Source organism: Rhinolophus hipposideros, assembly GCF_964194185.1.
Source record: "Rhinolophus hipposideros genome assembly, chromosome: 20".
NCBI lineage: Eukaryota > Metazoa > Chordata > Mammalia > Chiroptera > Rhinolophidae > Rhinolophus > Rhinolophus hipposideros.
Window position 1 is genome coordinate 35,436,601 of NC_138066.1, and position 13,704 is coordinate 35,450,304.

The following is a 13,704-nucleotide window of genomic DNA, read 5'->3' on the forward strand; positions in this document are numbered from 1 at the left end:
TAGTGCAGCTGCTATTCAAACCAGGCAGTCTGGCTGCAGAGTCCATGCTTCTCATTACCACACTCAACATTCCAGGAATTTGCCAAATCCTCTCCATTTTGCAGTTAAGAAATCTGAGACTCAGAGCAGTTGAGCAACAGCTGAAGGTCACACAGCTGGGAAGCAGGAGAGATGAGATTCAAAGCTGGCTGGGCTCCAGAGCCTGTGCGTCCCCCACCCGCCTCCCACAGTCCTGCCAGATCCTCAGGTCTCCAAAGCAAATTGATCCAATATCCCTACATTGCAACGTCTGTTAAGCAAGTCAGTTTCTCCCTCTGGGCCTCAGTTTCTCCATCTAGAGAATGATTGAGTGTTGGACCAGCTGTTGGATCTTTGAGGTCCCTTGAAGCTCTGTGAGTCCATGACTTGAGAAGTGTGGTGCTTCTGGCTGAAATGACAGATTTGTGGCTGGGAATTGGAGCTGGGAAGGATGAGGGGAAAGAGGGCTTGTGATGGAAAGAAGGGGAAAGCTACAGGAGACGTAGAGGGGCTTGGGGGCCGTGAACCTGTGATGAGGGGCAGTTGTATGAAGCAGATGAGAAAGAGATAGATCAATGATTGATAGATAGATAGATAGATAGATAGATAGATAGATAGATATGCATGCTCTGGGGGAGGGGGCTCCCCGGTGAGTCTGTGTCTTCGTAGGCTAAGAGCCTTGGGCAAGGGAGCAGGACCAGGCCAGCAACCAGCCAAGGTCAGTCCTCCTGAGATAAAGCAGTTTGGGGAAGTAACATTGCTGGAGGTTTTGTTGTCTTTGTAAATACTAGGAGACGTCCATTTACCTTAGAAAAAAGTATTTGGAGCCAAGGTGCCATGTCTGTGCAGATGGCCTGGCTTCCTGTTCAGGACCTTGGTCCCATTCCTCCCCTTCAGGAACGGAGGATCTTTGTCCCGCCTGTAACCTCATTAGGATGTGTACAACAATGGGCCCCCCCACACACACACACATGGGACACGTCCCCCTCAGGCCTTACAGGCATGCTGAGATCACCCCTTGCCCCACACTCACAGGCACAGAGGCAGTGGCGTCTTTAATATTGAATGCCTTGGCTGTGATCGCTCTTTCACACTGCCCACGCCTGTGCCAGGCTCCTTCTTCCCAGGGCACTGGTTCCTGGCTTGGAGGCTGGCTGACAAATTGTGCCCAGGGCTCCCCTCAGAGGAGGGTAATGTCATGTGCTTAGGAAATCAGACAATGGGCTTCCTAATCAGGCAGCCTCCATTTTGTGAGGAGGCTCTTTTCACTTTGGGAAATGGATGGAATCACCTTTTCCCACGAGTGTCTCAGCCCCACACTTACCCCCAGGCCCTTCTCAGGCTCCGAGCTCTTTCAGCACTGGGCCCTTCAGACATCTCCCTCCTCATACATTGCAGGTTGGACTGACCTTCTCTCTGGCTTGGAGAAGTCAGAGATCTGGGTGGACATCAGGGCACCTAGCGACACAGATCCTGGGCCTGGATGGGCCAGTGGTTCTCCCTGGTCCCTGCCCCTCCATGATGGGTATCCACACCATGGAAAGCCATTGCTGTAACGGCGGCCAGGAGGGCGAGTCATGGGTGGACCTGGCTCTCAAGCCTCCATGGAAGGGTGCGGCCTCTCATAGGGGTCCCATCCCAAGCTCCCTTAATCCAGCATGTGGAGGTCTCCGAGCCCAGGGAGAGGCCCGCCCTCTAAACACGAGTTTTGGGAGCCTGAGAGGACTGACAAAGGGAAAGGGCTCTGGTTCCAGACTGAGCTAGGATAGGTGAACAGATCAGTCTGTAAATGCTGCTAAGGATCAGAGCGAGTACCCAACCGTAGAGGTTATAGGGACAACTTGGTTCTCCAAAGCGCAGTGCAGACCAGTCTCCCTGGGTCACTGCTGACCACAAAGGCTTTGGTCCTGCCCGTGAGCTCTGGAAGGCTATTTGCAAGATGGATAGCCTGCACTTCCCCTCCTGCATCTTTTCAGCCTCTTGGGCTGAAAAGAGAGTAGCCCGGTAGACCTCCTGGCTCTGAGCCTCTCTGAGAAATGAAGACTGTGGGTGGTGGGGGGAGGAGGGAAGTGCGGATAGTCAGGTGGGGCGTGGGGGTTTGCAAAACAAGAACACACTCATTTGCCATTTACCAAAAAAGTTTTTTTCTTTCTTTTAAAGCTGTTGTTTCCTCAAGGGAAAACTTTTATTTGTGTATGAGTAAAATGTGCTCTCTTAATGAATTGAAAGCAGAACAGGATGAAAAGTATTTTGTCCCTGTGACAAAGAACAAAGAAGCAGCTCGTTGGCCTTCTGCAGCCAGCTTTGTCACCCACGCTCCAGCCCCTACCCTTTCCCTCTCCCCTCTCCTCCATCCTAGCAGAGCTGAGACCTGAGAAGGTCTGGCCATGCATCACCCCCACCCCAGAGCCCTGGCTGGGAACATGGCTTTGGCTGGCTGGAGGCAGCTGGCCTGGCCTGTAGGAAACACCACACCCCTCCCTGTGGAGAGCCTGGGAGGGCAACAGCCGGAGAAGAGGCAGCAGGAGAGGGGCAAGTATGTTTGTAGGGAGGTTGGATACTGCCATTTCTTGCTGGCTTGGATGACAGTGGAAAAAGAGATGGAGGGAAGGATTCCGAGAGTTAGTTGACCTATTGGCGTCCTCCTTTCCCTGACAAGCCAAGCAGTCTCTCCCCACCACCTCTAGTATTGGAGACAAAGCCTTGTTTTCTGGAAGACTTTGCCTCAGCCCTTGAAATTTCATTCTGAGGGCTCCCCGGGTCCTTCCACCACGCTAGCTCTCATCAACACCTATCCCTTTGATCCAAGAGGTGTGAACTTTTTTGACTTTCACTTTTGGTTTTTGGTTCGGCGGGGACAACAGCCTTGGTGTTGGAGTGTTGCTGGATTTTTTAGCTGTATCAGCCACAAATCTTTGCAAACTTGGTTGAGGTAGCTCGGGTCGGGGTTCATCTGTCTTCCGTGGCACGGGTTTTCACCATGAGATAGACCTTCGAATGGCCAGAAGAACTGCCTTTCCCTCAGCAGCTTTTGGGTCCTGAGTCATGACATCAGCTCCCTGTCCCCGACCCGGGGGCCCTGGGAGGGGTCCCTCTAGTCCAGGCAGGGAAACCTCTATGGGGAGAAGGTGGTGGTGGTCTCGGCCTCCGTACTCATGGAGGAACGCCGGGTGTGCCGGCAGGACGACCACTGCCGGAGCTGCTCCTGGCTGAGGCAGCCCAAGTCCTTAAAGAGCTTGAAGAGGTCATTGCGGAACTTGACGCCGATGAAGGCGTACAAGAAAGGGTTGACACAGCAGCGGACGCAGGCCAGGCTGTAGGTGATGTCGTAGGCGATGTTGAGTTGCTTGCTGAGCTCACAGCTGCTGGTGGTGGTGATATTGAAGTTGGCCACCGTCTGGGCCAGGACCACCCCATTGTAGGGCAGCTGGAAAGCTATGAAGACCACCACCACGGCGATGACCACCTTGATGGCTTTGTTCCGTTCAAAGTTGCGCGCCTGGAGCAGGGTGCGGATGATGACAAGGTAGCAGAAGCTCATGGCCACCAGGGGGATCAGAAAGCCCACCACCATCTGAGCCACCTGGATGGTGATCAAGGCCTCCACGTGCTCGGTGATGAGAGAGCACCGCAACGCTTGCTCGCTGCTGCTCTTCTGGATGCCGCTGTACAGCAGCTCTGGGATGGAGAGCACAGTGGCCAGCATCCAGATGCCCACACAGGAGAGCTTGCTGATGAAAAGGACGCGGGCACGGTGGCGGTGGGCCGAGACGGCCTGGACGATGGCCACATAGCGGTCAATGCTGATGCAAAGAAGCAGGAGCATGCCACTGAAGAAGCTTATCTTGTAGATGCCAAAGATGAGCTTACACATGTGGACACCGAAGGCCCAGGACTTGGCCGCACTGTATGCCCAGAAGGGAAGGGTCAGGAGGAAGAGGATGTCCGCCATGGCCAGATTGAGCAGGTAGGTATCAGTCATGGTCTTGAGCCTCTTGAAATAGATGTAGGTCAGCACGACCAGCCCGTTGCCCAGCAGACCCACGAAGCAGATGATGGAGTACATGATTGGGAGGAACCAGGCCTTAAAGTTCCGCACGTCCTTCTTGAAGCACACGGACTCGAACAGCGTGTAGTCCACGGTGGTGTTGTCTCCGATGTAATCATCCGTGACCTCATCTTGGCACAGGCACACCTGCGGGAAGGCAACGGGAATGTGATCCAGCTTGGCTAAGTGCGTGTAACCTTGCCGCCCTGGGATTGCTCAGAGTCGTGGTGTCAAAGACTGGCCTCCATCGTCAGTGTCAGCGGCATCACCTGGACATTCTTGGACCCTACCTGAGACCGACTGTGCCAGAATCTCAGGGAGCAGGGTCCAGGAATCTGCTTTTCTAAACTTTCCAGGTGATTCTTTGGCTTGAAATCAGCGCTACTCTGATTTTAACATGTACAGGAGTTACCTGGGGAACTTGTTAAAACATATATCCTGATTTAATAGGCTGGAGTGGGCCCTGAAGTTCTGCATGTCAAATAAGTCACCAGAGTCCAAATTTGCCAGCTCTGAGACACTCTACCTTACATGTGCCGGCGGACTGGAAATAGTCTGGGCTTTGGGGTCAAATGAGCCTTGAGCCGCTTAAACACACTTCATTTCTCTAAGCCTCAGTTTTCTCATCTGTGAAATGGAGATGAATACGATCTCCTTCACATGATTATTGTGAGGTACCTCACCATTTCATCTCCACAGACGTTTTACTTAGCTCACTGGAAATTCCAGGAGAGTGGGAGTCTGTGTCTTTCTTTTGGAGCCTCCTTTAGGACTTGTTAGAAAGAGCTTTCTGGAAAGGGGGGCCTACAAAATACCTCAGCTTCTGAGGGAAAATCCACCTTGGCGTTAAGGTTGAGGAGGCCCTGGAGTGTGAAAGGAGGAAGACAAAAGCTCTGAAGAGCTGTGAAGCCCTGGTTTGGGGCAAGCTGCTGTGATCATGGGTGGTGAGAGACTACAAGACTTCTACGTATGGACCCCTGGGGCCCGGGGCACAGTGTCAGGCTCAGGCAATGCGTGCCCAGTACACTGAACTCCACAGCTACTGCCGGTGTGGATGACGGGGCCACGGGGCTGGCGCCACCTCAGCTGTGACCCAGTCCTCTTGGAGGCCCCGAAAGGAAGCACAGCTCTGTCTCCCACTCCCCCCCTGGGCTCCCACCCTCTCCTCCCACCTCTCTGTCTCTCTTCCTTGTAGTCTTTTCCGGCAGATCTCAGTCAGCAGGGCTCAGCTGCTCAGGGCTTTTTTTAGCCTGTTTGCAGGGTAGGGTGAAGGTTTAGGCGGCCTGCTGCGATTTTATCAATGAAGGAGGGCACACACGTCTCTTATGCCTCTGTGCCCCACGACACAGTGATGGCTGAGTGGGTGCAAGGCTGGGAGCTGGGCTAGAAGCTGATGGTCTTTCCTCTGGGAATTGGGCTCTGGCTTTTCATACTATGGGGGAACTGGAGGGGCTTCAGAGATGAGGACGGGGGCACTCAGACAAGCCACGTGGCTCACTCAAGATCACATAGCCAGAAGTAGAGCTCAGTCTCCCGACGTGCCTGTCTCCTGTCTCTTTCTCACTGACAAAGTCTGGATGCCTCACTCTCCTGCTTGGGGACAGGAGGACAAAATAATGTCCAGGGGCCTTTTCTTTGGCATTGCTATCTCGAAAAGAAAAATCAGTGGCAATCCCTTTCTCCATGTCTGGGTGTGATTGCAGCATGGGGGTTCTGGAAGACTACCCATAAGAAGGCCCAAGACCTTAAATTTGGGGTCCCTGGACTTAAGGGGGTTCTGGGCTTTCCATACACCCGCCTCTATGAATCGTGCTCTCCACCACCCATCCTGCCTTCTCTTTTCCCCCTTTACTACCCCCCTCCATGGGCCATCAGGCTCGATGCCTCTGCTGCCCACAGCCCCACCACGTCCTGTCCCATCTGAGCCACCTCTATCCCCCAAGTAAAGAGAAGAGAGAGCCCTAACTGTCCCTCATCCCCTCCCCAATCTTCCCAGTCTCCCCTGGTAGCAATATAGCCCCTCCTGAGTCCTGGAAATAGGAGAGAGAGAGGGGAGGGAGTGGTGATGGGGAAGGTGGCCAGGCTATGGGCTGTAGCCCAAGCTCCGGGGGGGCCTCTGGGATGGGGTTTTGGGAACAATGCCCAGCTTGGGGCCTGCCGCTGGCCAGAGCTCCTGGAAAGCTGCCCCTCTGGCCTCCAGACCTGGGGAAGAGCCAAATCTGAAGCATTGCCTCTCCAGCTCTTGTCTCAGCCACCCCTGCCCCCTCCAAGAGACTTCCCACCCCCAACAAATGGGGGAGAGTTGACTCCATGAGTTACAGTTTCTTCTAACTCTGGCACTTGGTGGGGACAGATTTTTTTGTCTCCACTTCTGGGATTGAGAAACAAAGCCTTGTAAATTGGGGGGTTTTGCTCCTGCAGAGTTCAGACTCCTATTAATATATGTGACCTCCTGGGTACTGGGCCCCATCCTTTCTCCCCCACCCAGTGGGGCTCAGATGGGTCTCTTTATTTCACAAAAGGGAACTGGGCTTCTAGGGGAGCCTTTGGCTGGAGGTTGGGGCGGGAGGCAGCCTTGGGGTGATAGGATAGTAACCAGGCCCCCACACTAAAAGTTCTTTTGTCAGCTCAATAAAACATATGAAGTTTTACACGTATGGGTGCACACACCTATGTGCAAAACCCAGTAACCTGGCAGACTTTGCTTTTTGCAGCTCTTCTCTCTCCAAGAGCTCAGCTGGAGTCCACATTTTTGTCTCTTGGATGGGGATACTGGAAGTGGGGTAGGAAGGTGGTGGTAGCTGATTTTCTCTCATGTTTTAATTTAAACAGAGTAAAGGAAGTTCAGAGAACATCCGTAGCTTTCTAGGATCACTCAGTAGATGGAGAGGGGTGGCCATCAGCTAAATGAATGGCGAGTGGGTTAGTGTCTAGGTCTGTTTCCTTCCAGCAAATGCCCAGCTCCTTTACCAGAACCCTGGGCTTAGGAGGGGTGAGCTTGGGGATGGGGGGTAGGAGGGTGTAGTGGAGAACAGTGGAGAATAGTGGAGAACAGTATAGTTGAGAATAGTGGAGGGAACAGACCTCACCTGGAAAATGACAAGGAGAGCCACCACCAGCACGCTTTTCATTGGCTTTCCTGCAGGAGACAAGGTGAGAAAGTTATTGCTTGGCAGGGACAGCTCTTTGTTATTAAAGAAAGCCACTGAGATGGGAGATGCTATTGGGAACTTTCATCACAAGCTCCAGGAACTGTGTTTGCTGAAACAGAACATCAGAACCAGATTGTGTCTCAAAGCACCTGGCCCGCTGCCCAGCCTCCTTACCTTTGCTTTCCCTTCCTCCTCTGCTCCCATGGCCCCCAAAGGAGCAGATCAGGATGCAGGGCAGCTTACCCCTCCTTGGCTCTTCAGGGCCTCTTTTGGAATTGGAAAGTCCATCCTGTCCAGACCAACCCTCAAGGCTGGGCTTCACCTGACCTTGACTCCTGGGTCTGAATGGCCCCCTCCCACTTTAGGTTATGAAGGAAGCAAGGCCCTGAGGTGGTGGTAGGGGTGTGTGTGTATGTGTGTCCTGCACTGCTCTGGTGCCAGAAGCCATTGGGAGCATTTCACCTGCGTCCAGGTGAGTGGTCAGCCACCTCTGAAGCCCTGAGTGTCTCCTGCAGAAAGCTGGCTGAAGAAATAGGGTGGTTTCATAGGACTGGGGAGAGGGGTGTTACTCACTAGCCTCTCAGAGATGGAAGGGAGAGTGCTTCAGGGACCCTGGGGGCTCCCCATTACCTTCTCATTCAACTGACATTGATCCACTGTTGACTGGTGGGTCACCTGGCCCATCCCTTCGGCTTGCCTTCTTTCCCTTTAGTCAGCGCAGGCCCAGACTATGGGAAAGGAGATGACCAGGAATGGCATGCTGCTGAATGAATGAATGCCCTGCTCGCCCTTCCAGGGAGGAAGCACCAAGGGGACACTGTCCTGTGGCAGTCTGGTGGGATGGAGACTGTTTCTTGAGGCAATTACTCTTTTGTTGTTTTGTTTTTGCTTGACTGAAGTGTGTGTATATGTTTTCTCTTCTTCCAGTTGTTTCTAATCCAGGGCCTTAGAAGATGAGTGGAAGGGGAACGTGAGGTCAGTGGTGGGAAGGGATCCTGACCAGAGCCCGGAAGTCAGGAGGCTCTCCTTGGGTCTGAACAGTGGTTTGGGACGCCAGGTGAGCACGCCTGTCGTGCTGCAGATGGAGGACGGGCCCTTGGCTGCTCAGCTCTGCTCTGGCTGAGCTGAGGGCTGGACCTGGAACTTATTTCCTCAGCGGGCTGAGCAGGGAGTTCACAGGGTAATTTATGTCGAAGTCTTATCTCCCCTAACAGCCTGGGAGCACCCTGAGGAAAAGAGCTGTGCCTTCACCTTTGTAGCCCCCTCCCCAAACACCTGACCCTCATTTCCCTGTCAGGGTCTGACCCACAAAAGAGAATCTGTGCGGCTACAAATGAATGCCAAGCCAAGACTTGCTGGCCCGTCGCACCTCCAGTCTCCGTAGGGACGGGGAAATGGTTAGGATCCTGCTTCAAGCACCTTCTGGAGGCTGGGACGCCCCTCAAGCAAGCAAAGGGTCTTGTTTCCCAATAGGAAGCCGCGCAATCCCAGTGAGTCCGTCTCCTTGGCTACAGCACCACCTGCTGGAAATCTCCCCACATGACGCCCAAAGTGCAGTGCATGTTTTCCAAGGGGGTGCCTAAGGCAGGGACGCTTTGCTTGTGGTTCCTGGGGGAAAGCAGGAAGGACACCAAGCCATATCAACAGGTAGGTATTTCTCCCCCTCAAACAAGTTATACTGCACACTACTGCTAGACACGTCTTTCTAAAGCATAACTCGGAGGCAAACCCCCACTGCTGCCTCCTCCTAAATCCTTACAACCCTAAGGAAAAGGTTGATGCTTAGCACGGCAGTCAAGCCCTCCATTGTCTACTTGGACCTGTCTTCCTACCTTTGTCTTCTATTTCTTCGGACAGACTGCCACTGTCCCATCATCCCCAGCTTGCGCCTGAGTATTTGCAGTCCTGGGAGGGAATGGATCCTTGTGTGACTTCATAGCTCCCTTCTCTCATCCCCCCTTCCTTACTGAATTACCCCTCAAACCCCTGATCTCGTGTCCACATGTCTGCTCTTAACCACACTCTCTGTAGGGTCCAACGAACTCACTGCCCATCTTCCACTGACTCATCTTGATGTGAGGTGCTCGAGGTTTCTTTAACCGAACACTGTCTTTCGGTTACTCTAGAGAAAGCCTACTCTGACTTTCAGTGAGAACCGAGAAACCTCAAAGTTTTGACAAGTTACAACGGGCGAGATATGAGGAGCAAGAACCGTGTTTCTATTTTACTCCATTCACCCATTTTTCTGGGTCCTGTCCCATTTCTTTTGCCACTGGCTAGGGTAGGGGGTGGGGGGGGGCACTGGTGTGTGTGTGTGTGTGTGTGTGTGTGTGTGTGTGTGACTTCACATTCCAGGTGTGTTGGAGATGGTGAATGAGCAGGGATCTTGTAGGACCAGAACAGGACACTTTTGAGAAAGTTAACTAATTGGGAACTTAGGGGAACTTTGCTGTGTGGCAGATGGGGCCTGGTTGGCAGCCATGAGTCAGATCATTTCTGTCTGTTACAAAGTCATAAAGCAACTGCTTTGGGCAGCAGCTTGGGTGAGACCAGTGAAGTTGGGAATCTCAGGGGTTGAGAAGTGGTTGCCATATATGCTGGGTATTTTCTGAGGTCTTGAGTTTCTAGTAAGGATCATCATGAAAATTCCCTAGGACTCCAACCTAGGTCCTCCAGCAAGAGAAACTCCCTTCTTGTCTGGGAGGAGGGCATTGCTGGCTGGCTGCTCCCTCAAACCCCGAACTTCTAGCTCCACATTTTCAGGCTCTTCAGGCCACCCAGGGAATCGGGGCTGCCCTTCGACTGGCCACAAAAGCCACCTCAAACTTTTTCTGCTCTGGAATTCCTCACTTGCCAACACAATTGTTCTCTGTTTGGCGGAGGGAAGAAGCAGGAAAATGGTAGGAAACTAGAGAGAAGGTGAGAGGCCGGGGGACGCTCTTTTGGACAATAGGCAAGGATGGATGAGAGCTGGTTGAATTTTGTCGTCACTATGATATCAACTGCTTCCTCTAGTGAAGTAATTCATATTTACTGAGTACTCACTAGGCACCATTTCCATGTATGATCATTTCATCTTCACAAAAGCCCTATGAGGTAGGTACTGCTATTGTTCCCATTTAGCAACGAGGAAAATGAAGCACAGCGAGATTAGTACCTTTCCCAGGGACACGACTGGCTAGCTATGGAGTTGGGCTTTGAATTAGTCCGACTCCAGAAACTGTACTCCTAACCACTCTTCTGTGCTGCCTCTTAGGTGTTATGTACGTCTCCCTCATATCATCCTGTGAGCTACCCCTTGTGATTCTCATTCTATATTCCAGAAAATAGAGGCCCAGAGAGGTTAAGCCACTTGCCTGGGGTCACACAGCTGCTAAGAAATGGTTGTGAGATTTGAATGGAACTCTCACGACTGTGTAACGTTACATTTCCAATGAGCCTACTGTGTATAGGGACCTCTGTGGAGCATGAAGGGAATCCTCACTCCCCCACATCTCACTGTTCACCCAGTTCTATTGCTTCTCGCCCCCAGCATCTCAGAGCTGATCCCACCTCTGCCCTGACATAAGGCTTTGCTGCCACAGAATTCCTTCTAAAACACAAATCTCATCCTTTAACTCAATTAATTGAAAAAGAAAAATCTTCTTCACATCCCCCCCTCAATTTCTTTCTTTCTTATCTCTATTAACCTTTGCCAGAGCTGACCATCTGGGAACCTGCAGGTTGAGCCCCAGGATACTTGCTTGGCTGCATGAAGTTTATAAAAAATTGGATTTGGATGCCTTTAAGTGGGGCTTGCACCCTCTGATTCACTCTGCTTCCCTCTACTTACTCTATCTGATGTCCATTCCTGCATTTACCTTGTTGGCCTCTGATAACAATTGAGCTAGAAGACTCTATCCCTATCCCATCCTAGGCCCCCTTGACTGGTGCAAGCACCTTGCCTGTTACCTTCTTAGCACTGTATCTCTCACTCTGTCACAGTGGTGTATTGACATAAATGTGTTTTTCTCTCCACCAGAGTGGTCAGGCCTGAATTCCCCAATCAATGATATTAATAGTTCACTTGGAAAGAAAGTCCAAGCAAAGAGGAGAAATTTTTCCAAAAGTTCCCCCAGCCTGCAGCCTTCCCCTGCTCCCCAGCAAAGCTCCCAGAAGACCGGGAGAGACTGGCCCTGAATTCCTTCAGCATCTCCCTCTGCCACCATTTTTGGCCAAGCTGTGAGAGAGGAGTCTTTGGCAGGTTTCATTTTCTGTGATTTGGAGAATTCTGAGGTCTTAGGCCCCATTTCTTAAAAGTGGGAAAGGTACTTCGAGGTTTCTCATTCAAATCATGAAAAAGACCCGTTCAGCTCTGGTTTGGCATTTTCATTTTGTGTAACAGAAACTCTGCCCCCTCACCAACTCCTTACTCCCTGTTGGGCAGATGAAGAGAAAAACAGACTATTCTGAGCAAAAGCTTCTCAGTGGCTTTCCCTCCTCCCAGTATTTCGTGCTTGGCCGTTGGGGCTCTCTCGAGCAGAGTGAAGCAGCAAGAACATCCTTTTCCCCTGGACCAGAGGTTGCCTTTCCTCCCCGCATCACAGCCCACGGGTCTAGCACCCCCAAACCTAAGCCTGGGGGAGGACCCTCAGTAGTGTACTGGAGCTGGCTCTAACAGGCTCATTAGCCAGTGATGTGATCTCTCTCCAACTCTGTGTTCAGTCATTTCATCGCTTGAAATAGGCTAGAGGCTTGAAATCAGCTGTGGTGGGAGAATTTACACTATGGAAATTGGCAAGCACTACAAGTGAGGGCCGTTGTTCACCCCGGGGAGCTGGTTTTCCAGCGTTCCCAGCACACCACTGGGACACTGCTTGGTTTCCTTCACAGAGGTCAGTCAGGAGCAGGGTCTCCAGTGGGTGACGTCCGCATTCTGAGACTGTGGTAAGTCGGGGTAGATGGCTGGGGAGAGGATTGGGTTTAGAGGGTGGGCTGTTGGGAGGAGAGGAGTTGGAAGAGATTTAAAAAAACGGAAATCAGCTCTGAGTTCGTGATGCCATTCATTCATTTCACAGACGTCTTCTGCTCACACCCCCAAAGCACCTGGGCTTCAGAGTAAGAATTGCACCCTGCCTTCTAGGGATAGTCTGTGGGTGGGGTGGCTACTTTAACCCTCTCAGTTGTTTGCTGGGTCCACCAGGTTTCCAGATGGGCAGGAAAGGCAGAAATGAAGTCAAGAGGCTGTGGTGTGGTGGGGAGGGTGAGGACAGCACAGGGTGTATCAGGGAACCTTCACTTTTTAAAGCCAACCATTTGTGGCTTTGAGGCCGCTGTGGTGCCTGCTTGCTGGTGAGAGCCCGCCATCCAGGAACCTGACCTTTTTTCGTAGCCTCCGTGGGTCTGACTCCACAACTGAGATTATAAAGGGGGTATCTAGAGCAGGACGAACCCCTCAGAAACCCCTCAGGGCTTCCCTTGTACTCCCTTTAGTTGAGACTGAGGTTAGACCAGAGGATGGGTTATTAATTTATTTATTTTTAAAGGAAGAGTCATTTGCCTGGCTAGAAGTGAGTAAGTGAGGCAGGGAGCTGTGCTGGAGGCCCTGGCTATGACCTCTCCAAGCCGATTTGAATCCCTAGTCAGCAGAGGAGAAAGGTGGGAGGGAATTGGAGGGGGAGGGGAGAGTCCAGAGCCCTCTGAAAATTTTTTCCTAATGAAACAGGTCCCAAGAGCCTCATCCATCACCCCAAGCTGACAGAGAGAATAGGTGCTGTCCAGATCACCACTAACTCCTGTCCTGCTGCCCTCTTCAGTACCTACTGTTCTAGAAGACGCGACTGCGACCCCTTTGTCTGCCCTGGTCCCAATGCTCACCCCCTTCCCCAGGTCTGAAAGATGCACTCTTCGTGCCTGGAAGAACAGGGTGACATTCTCTGGGAGCAGCCACCGATCCCCACCCACAGAACCAGACTTCTCCGGTGGGCTCCCCTATGCCTTCTACCCCCATTCCACAAAGTCAGTCTGGGTGTCAAAGTGACCCCGTTACTGTTCTTTCTCACACAAGAAGGCTCACTCACCCAAGTCCATGACACTCTCTGGGCAGCTGAAACCACACAGGAAGGCGGTGCTGGGGCTTGAGCTCCCCAGTCTGGGGAGGAAGTGGTATGAGCCCCTTTTAAGTTGTGAGAGGAGCCACCTTCTTCGCTGCCCCTCCCACTCCTGCTCCTCCCTCCAGTTCAGCCTCACCCAGGGCGCCTTCTGTGTCTTCTGGGACCAAGGGGTATGACAAGGTAACAGAGTGATGGCCCACTCACTCATCATAGGATTATGAATCATCAGGTCATTTATATTTTAAAAACTCCCAAAGCAGCCTCGAAGAGTGAAGAAGAGGGGCCCAGCCCAAGGCAGGGGAATAGGGGCCATTTATTGATTCAACAAATGTTTATAGCCTGAATACCACGTGTGCAGGTGTCAGAGAGGAGTGAAAGCTGTGAGAACTGTACC

At 52.2% G+C, this 13,704-nt stretch overlaps 1 protein-coding gene across 1 annotated transcript; it reads right to left on the bottom strand.

Moving 5' to 3' along the window:
* Positions 1 to 2,141: 2,141 nt before the first annotated feature.
* Positions 2,142 to 13,344, bottom strand: CCR7 (C-C motif chemokine receptor 7). Its single transcript, XM_081028214.1, has 3 exons — positions 13,278 to 13,344; positions 7,156 to 7,205; positions 2,142 to 4,213 (listed from the first exon to the last, which is right to left on the bottom strand). Exons 1-3 carry the CDS (start codon positions 13,285 to 13,287, stop codon positions 3,134 to 3,136), a joined length of 1,140 nt encoding a protein of 379 aa, XP_080884340.1. The 5' UTR covers positions 13,288 to 13,344; the 3' UTR covers positions 2,142 to 3,133.
* Positions 13,345 to 13,704: the final 360 nt, after the last annotated feature.

Excerpts from the sequence above, each read along its gene's own strand:
- CCR7 (XM_081028214.1), bottom strand. Across the intron at positions 4,214-7,155 it reads CTCTCCTTGTCATTTTCCAG|GTGTGCCTGTGCCAAGATGA; the intron begins GTGAGGTCTGTT and ends GCCTTCCCGCAG.